General features: G+C 35.6%; 1 protein-coding gene across 1 annotated transcript; it reads right to left on the bottom strand.

Moving 5' to 3' along the window:
- Positions 1 to 35: 35 nt before the first annotated feature.
- On the bottom strand, positions 36 to 8,117 carry LOC137716127 (cyclic nucleotide-gated ion channel 4). Its single transcript, XM_068455526.2, has 7 exons — positions 7,419 to 8,117; positions 3,862 to 4,074; positions 2,247 to 2,560; positions 2,016 to 2,124; positions 1,653 to 1,889; positions 1,375 to 1,461; positions 36 to 995 (listed from the first exon to the last, which is right to left on the bottom strand). Exons 1-7 carry the CDS (start codon positions 8,013 to 8,015, stop codon positions 477 to 479), a joined length of 2,076 nt encoding a protein of 691 aa, XP_068311627.2. The 5' UTR covers positions 8,016 to 8,117; the 3' UTR covers positions 36 to 476.

The raw sequence follows: 8,117 nt of genomic DNA, 5'->3' as shown, positions 1-8,117 counted from the left end.
TTGATAGGCAAGAGAAAGAAAGAATACTCAAAGTATTACATAAGATTTTTTATTCACTCACAAACTTAGTACAAGAGGAAACACTCAAACACTCTTAGAAGCTTTGGTGCTTCTTCTCACTTGGCACTTGGCACTCTCACTTCTCACTACTTGCTTTCTTGGCTGTTACATCACATAGCTTACCACCTCACCTATTTATAGGCAAGGTTTGCCAACTTTGGCATTGCTAGAACTTTCTAGCTAATGCTTAACAACCACACATTTTTACAATATTCTAGATCTTTCAACAAAAAGCCTTAAATATTTATGCATGTATTCTACCAACTTGAACTTTGCTAGAACTCTCTAACATGTGCATGGATCTTTCTTTGTGTATGAACCGGATCAATTGTCTTGGGCCAAGACAAGATTACAATTCAACAATTATAACATAACCAAACTTCACAACGCACACAGCCTTTGACTGATCTCTATAATCAATCAAAAAACTCATCTTGATCATTTGGCTTTGGAGACGTCAGCAAGGCCGTATACAATCTGAGCCTGTCCTCTCCCAATGAAGAACACCTTGACAAAGGTCTCCTAGGCCTTATAAAGGACAACGAAGTCAGCGTTAAACGGTGCTTGTACCTCCTCCAAGCCAACTGAATCGCCACAGCAGCCCAAGTCCTCCAACCAGGCGAGTAGTACCTTGCACTTCTCTTAACCTTTTCGTTCACGAATGTGTAACGGAAATGTTGTGTCACGTATTTCACATCCTCAGCTTCAAGGCTAAATGCCTCTGTGGTTTCAAGAGTGACTAATGTGGAGGAAGATGGTGGTAGTCTTTCTATAAAGGGCCTTCTGAGACACCATGACAAAAGCTCATCGCCGCTGAAGTTGCCAGGGCCTAACATGCAGCAACTTTTCACACCATCTCTGAGAACTTGGCTGCTTTGAAGGTGACCCCTTACTACAAACAGCATTCTTTGAACTGGATCTCCTTCTCTAGTTATCTGTATGAAGCACATAAAGGTTACTGCTAAAATTTGAATTGCGTAAAGAAAAGGCAGGACTAACCATTTTATTCTATGTACTAATGCTACCACATTTTACTTTGAAAGTTATCATTCAATGAGCGTGTAATAGAGTTAAACTAGAATCGAAGGTCTCTTGCTAGAATGAAACGTCTCTTGCTGTGAGTGTGGCCTAAATTGCACATAAAACTATAAGGTCCACGAGTATGGTCACAGTACTTTTTAACCAACAATTATTATCTATGAGATTTGAACTTAGAAACTCCAATCCAACAACACGAAGAATGAGTTTCGCTAGATAAATTGTCATATGCCACGGGCACATTTATATTAAAGAATAGTCATATTGGTAACTCACAGTTTCTCCTTTCGGGAATATAAGAGACTTCACGCGGTCACAAATATTCTCAAGAACCAGATCATCCATATGTTGGAACAATGGCACCTGAAACAAGTTTCAAAAACTACGGAATTATCTCTATATATTCTGTTGATATTATAAAAAAATAACTATCATGCATGCACCCATGTAGTAATGTTTGTACTAGAGGTGCTCAACTTTAGTTATATGGAGGCTGGCGCCAACCATTATTTGACTAAAGTCAATCTAGATTAGCAGTGGGTACAGAAACGTACCTGTCTCACTAAGTCCAAGCAAAGATGGTATTTGATGTCCCTCCTGAGGCCCTCAGGGAGATTTCTGATCATCTCACATTCATCTACGCCACGCATGGCGGCCCATCTCTGACGCTCGTAGTTTCGCACCCGCTGTCTAAACCCCTGAGGCAAATGCCTCTTCCTCATCCACCACTCTATGTTTCTCATCTTCAGTTGCATGGCTTGTTTCTTGGATGTTGTGGCATGCAAAAACACCTGTGCGTACATATTATGTTATCAACATATGAATAAAGACTCTTGACAAGACGATATCATGTCTAAATGTGTCCTAGTTCATAGTTCGACAACGATAAATCCTAAAAATCTTGCATAGTTCTTTACCTTTATGTTTCCTATCAACATGGTGACCAAAAGCAGCCCACTGGTTAGAACAATGATGTTGAAAACAACCTCTAACCACTCGGTTGAGCTTTCCAAGTTTCCAAAGGTGCTGCACATAATTAAATATAATTCAATCATTTAACACTTAACACAAAGGTTAATAAAGCTAAAAAAAACCAATAAAAATAACTAAGAAAGGTTGGGAACTAAGGAGGTGAAAATGAATAGTGCCTGAGAGTCATTAGGCCCCAAAAGATGGGGAAAAGGATCTTCTCCAATCGGCTATCATTTGTGACCAGCTGAACAGTCCATGAATAAGCTCCATAATCGTAATGATCGGCACTGTCTAAACACGTCACCCGTGCTTTTCTGTTCTCCGCCCAGGCTAGTCTCGCTGCTTCTCTTAGAGTGTTTGTCGCTCCATAGTAAATAGGGTCCTCGCAAGCTAATATTCTGAGGCCACAACCACTTGTTTCTCTGCATTGCTCTTTCAAGCATTTCTCTGCCCTTTGGATTCCTAACAAGTACCAACATGCTCCTGCAGCCTGCAAATTAACATCAGATTATAGACATAGAGAAACATAATTAAACATGTTTAAGTCAAGTGTGTCCCGTGTACCATCCTAAATTAAGTCTCTAAACTATAAACGCTAAACAATGGTACTTAATTTGGATGACTATAAAAACAAATTATGTTTAGAGTTTTGAAGAGGATGTCTTTGGAAACAGTATTTGCTCAGAAAATATAATTAGAGACCTTAAACTTTCTTAATCTATATTTGAAGTGAATTTCTCTCATGTTTATATTTAATTTTATTCGTTACTTTTGTTTGATTATACAATATGATGAATATGATGATGATCAGAAATAAAAGGTTTTTAAGATGAGAGCAAACGTGTTTGATTATTATTTTGCTAGTTGTAAAAATCGGATATAAAATTTGAAGTACGTGTGGGTGAGACAATGCTTAAAAAGGTCCAACTTTTTGCCCTCATTCAGAAATTGTTTATTGTGATAGGAACACGGGTAGTACATCACGTATTTTTATGTAAGTGGTAGAAAATTTTATGTTTTAATTTATTAAGTTTTTTAACACACATATTCCACTATTTGCATAATAACACATGATGTATTATCTCTGCTGATCATACTAAAAAATCTCTTGACGTTGAGAACGATTTCCAATCACATGCATCACGGTTGGACAAATTCTTCTTGTTTTCAATTCATGATTAATCATTCATGCCTTGGGTACATTTTGTTAAGCCTCTTGTCTTATCTTTCTCTGTATTCTGGGGTTGAAGTGGACTACTTTTCACCCACCGAAAACCCTAGACGTATGGCCTACCTGCATGGATCGAAAATCCAACACATTTTTACATAAAAAAGAGAATGTTATAGACCTTGTATTTCATTTTGTCAGATATATATTGTGGGCTCAATATTATTTTTTGCGAAAGAGAAAAAGAATCCCTTCTTCAAACTGCCACCTAATATTAGCAAATTACTCATATTACAATACCTATATTTATTTATTATAATTATAACTTATGTTCATGAAATATAAACTATATCACCTATTATTTTTGTAAGACATTATGCGACTGTCACACTCAAATTGATTTCCAGGATTGCAAACTCTCCCTTATTTTAGTATGTTATATTAATAAACTGTCAATATTAAGACCTCTAAGCATCAGTTTACCTAATTAAAAATCTAACAATATAACATATCAATCATATGAATAAATTACCATCTTAAATTATAGTTAGACTCCCTATATATACAAAACAAACTATCGAGTGTGAGAGAGACGGTGGGATTTATGGAAGATGAATACTTACATGGGCAGCGACAAAATATGCAATCAAGTTGAGGGCTATCCCCCACCAAACAGTTCCAAAAATGTAGCCAGAGAGATTTTGCATCCGACGCAGTAGGCAGACAGAGTGATAGATCTTTGGGAGATATTGGAAGAAAAACATCAAGAACACTGTCATCACTACGGTCACCGATCCTCTCTCCAATAGCGAAGGAATTACCACCCACAATATTATCTGAAATACAAATTAGCTAAAACACTTCGTTTCAAGGGGTACTTTGATTCAGGTCCAAAAAATTTGAGTTGTTGCTGAATTTAGTCCAGTTCCTTAATTTTAATTTATGCATATTCTCTCAAAATTTTAATTTGAATATATAAATATAAAAATCTAACCAATTTTATGTAAAATAGTTACAATAAAATTGATATGTCATCATATATGATACCTATACCAACAGATTGATAAAATACATTTAAATTGTGATATAAATATCTATGAAAGTAAATAAAAATTAATCTACCTATCATCCATGAAAATAATTTTTCAAAAATTCCATCTTCCATAGATTTATAAATCCATACTAGTACATAGGTTGATATATATATATATATATATATATATATATATATATATATATATATAAAATCTACAATGTCGACTAGATAACACGTGTCATAGAGGTAGAAAAAATGAGATGTGAATTAGGAGCAGGAAAAAGGAGAAACAATATTTAATTCTTATATTTAATCTTAAAATTGGGTAACAGATAAAACTATAAATAAGGGATGACATTTATCACAATTTAACAAAAGGATATTATATAAAAACAAAAGTTGATGTGGATAACCAGTAAATGAACCTAACCCAACAAAGCGGACCAAACTCAATAATAACTCACAAATTGAACTTATATCAAGTTTATTCTAGTTTCAATATAAAAAAAAAAGAGAAAATTCGAATTATATGCCTCATTTTAGACTTTTATAGACTAAACATTTATGCTTTTTGAGTTTTTTATTAAGCTTTTGAAACATTTGATTAAGATACTTAGACTTGAACTACTTCAGATTAATTGAAATTAATTTACATTTAAATATCTGCTATATATTTTAAATAATTTCAATATATTTAAGTTTAAAAATTTAAACTTTTCAAATCTAAATGTACACCCATGCCAAATGGTAACGTACAAACATTAAATGAAGACATACCAACGTCAAACGAAAACATACCCACCCCAAATTAAAACGTACCCAATTATAAACTATATTAAAATGAATATTCATCTTTTTGGTGTCACATCCCGGCCCGGGCGGGACCACTTCCCCAGCCCGACTCCACTACCGTAGCACGATATTGTCCGCTTTGGGCTTACCATTCCCTCACGGTTTTGTTTTTGGGAACTCATGAGCAACTTCCCAGTGGGTCACCCATCATGGCATTGCTCTAGCCCCTTTCTCGCTTAACTTCAGAGTTCCTACGGAACCTGAAGCCAGTGAGCTCCCAAAAGGCCTCGTACTAGGTATGGATGGAATATACATATAAGGATCACTCCCCTGGGCGATGTGGGATGTCATAATCCACCCTCCTTAGGGGGCCGACGTCCTCGTCGGCACACCACGGCCAGGGTTAGGCTCTGATACCAAATTGTCACATCCCGGCCCGGGCGGGACTACTTCCCGGGCTCGACTCCACTACCGTAGCACGATATTGTCCGCTTTGGGATTACCATTCCCTTACGGTTTTGTTTTTGGGAACTCATGAGCAACTTCCCAGTGCGTCACCCATCATGGGATTGCTCTAGCCCCTTTCTCGCTTAACTTCAGAGTTTCTACGGAACCCGAAGCCAGTGAGCTCCCAAAAGGCCTCGTGATAGGTAGGGATGAGAATATACATATAAGGATCACTCCCCTGGGCGATGTGGGATGTCACATTTGGAATGTTTAAAAATATGTTTGATTCATACACAATGCTCTAGATAGTCTTGTTTTTTGGTAGATAAGTCTCTGGAACAACTTTTAGTTGATCGGAGATAAATCCTTATTATTGTAGATAATGCTAAATAATAACGATAAATCATATAGTTTTGAATTAACAAAAAGGCTATTGTCCGTTGATTAATGACTCTTTCTATAAAAAATTAAAAAATTAATTAAAGTAATTTAAACTTTTACATTGTTAACGGACTCTTTCTATAAAAAAATAATTAATGAAGGTAATTCCTCATTATTAGGACAAAAGTAATAAAACTTATGTTTTGAAAACAAACGTACCAAAAATTCAAATGTACCAAAAACTAAATGTACCAAAAATTCAAATGTACCAAGAAGCCAAATGGACCAAAAATACAAATGTACCAAGTAACTAAATGTACCATTATAATAAAATGTATTGATATAACCAAATGTACCTAACAACGAGTTTTGTTATGTTCTATTTAATTTACTAAAATAAATATTTTAATAAAAAATAAAAAAAATCTTAAATCATCATAATAAGAGATGCATAAAAATAGAAGGAAAAAAAGGAATGCTAACTTGAATAGACTTCTAATGAAATAAAATTAAAGTACTAAAATTGTGGGGAAAATGTTTAATCAAATTTGCAAAAGGAATAGATGTTTAATCTATAACATTTAAAAACGAGGCGTTTATATCAAAGCATCCCTAAAAAAATGTCTCCTTTTTGTAAGAGCAGCATGGCAAATTTGGTCTACATAAAATGTTTTATCAGTATTGGAAAATGAACATATTCGTTGATTTTTTCCAAAATAAATAATTTTTAATACGAGTCACATTCTACACTAAAAATGAGGTGGGAGAGTTAGTGCCTTGATGAGAAAAGTCCTAACCACTGAGGCAATCCACTACTTGTTAAAAAAAAAATAATAATTAATAATTTAATTAATAATTAAAAATTAAAAAAAATAAGAAAATAAATTAATGATTAAATGCCATAATCATACCTTTTAAAAAAAAATCATAACAAATAAAGAAAAACAGGGACCCTATATTTCTTAAGCAAACCAAATGCTTTAGACAAGAATTTTTCCATCACGCCCTCATTCATTTTTTCACCGCGTATTACTCACAAACGGACCGCATATCTTTGATAATGATATGGAGAGAACCCACGACAATTATCACAATAAAGCAAACGGAAAAAAAATAAAAATAAGGACAAAAGATAATGATGATGATTAATAAACATAGTAATGATGATTAATAAACGATTACCTTTAATAATCCACCACAAAAAATTTGAACAAACTAAGGGGATGAGAAGTAAGCTAAGCTTCATAATGGGCAAATAATAATATAGTTCAAATTTGATTTTGACGAGAATCGAACATAAAACTTTTCACTTATAAGTGAAGAAGAATACAATCAGAACGTAATACTAAGTCACAATATTAATTATATTTAGACATGCTAAATTCACACAACTCCACTTAAGCTCACACACTCACTGTCATGGAGATAAGTTTTACCGTCATGTGGGACCATCAATATTAGTCATGCATGCGGAAGTAACTATGTTGTAATAGCATCAACTAAAATTAATTAGTGAATTCTGACCTGGGGTATCGGGATAATAACAAAGAGGTCAAACAGAAACCCCTTCTTCTTCTTCAAGTACTTGAGAGCCACAGACCTTGGACTAGTGTCGCGCAGCCCATTGGCTCCTCCACCATCCCCACCAACCATGGCCGTGAAGGAGTAGCGTTTGGCCATCTTCAGCTGCAACCACATGTTCCACAAGTGCAACACGTCCGTCATGCAGCGGAGCACCGTCACCGTGATGGCGAACCACCCGTCCACAAACAGGCACATACAGCTCTGGCTAATGGATAAGGCATAGAAGAAGAGAGGGTCTATGATGAGCCCCGTTGCACACACAAGGAGGAAAACCCTGTTCCATTCTTGAACCCATTTCGCTCTCGGGTCGAGAACTTGGCCTAGTGACCAACCGGGCCTCCTCCTCTGGCGCGATGAACACATGTTGTTGTACAAGCAGTTCTCAAAATTTCCTCCATGAGATGCACTACTTCCATCACTCTCTTCGTCGTCTTCTTGTACCTCGTGGTCTTCGTGATCTTCAGTTTCAGATTCATCGTCGGAGATGTAGTTATGCATGCGTGAAGAAGTCTGAGAAATTTCTTGCTCACTAGGCATGGTTATGAGTAATGGGATGGGAGGAATTAAGGTACGAGTTCTGATGAGCAACTTTGAAATGATATGTGTTCGCGTAAAGGACAACAATAATTGGAGAGATGG

The sequence above is a fragment of the Pyrus communis genome, chromosome 3 (assembly GCF_041283825.1).
Source record: "Pyrus communis isolate YQ-2024b chromosome 3, ASM4128382v1, whole genome shotgun sequence".
Classification (NCBI taxonomy): Eukaryota; Viridiplantae; Streptophyta; class Magnoliopsida; order Rosales; family Rosaceae; genus Pyrus; species Pyrus communis.
Note: the sequence above shows the minus strand (reverse complement) of the source record. Positions and strands in the feature narration are given on the sequence as shown.

Bases quoted from the DNA above. Each gene is read 5' to 3' on its own strand.
- LOC137716127 (XM_068455526.2), bottom strand. From the start codon at position 8,015: ATGCCTAGTGAGCAAGAAATTTCTCAGACTTCTTCACGCATGCATAAC. The intron at 4,075-7,418 runs GTCAGAATTCAC...TTTGTATTTCAG, and splicing joins TTATTATCCCGATACCCCAG to ATAATATTGTGGGTGGTAAT. The intron at 1,890-2,015 runs GTAAAGAACTAT...ATGTACGCACAG, and splicing joins TGTTGATAGGAAACATAAAG to GTGTTTTTGCATGCCACAAC.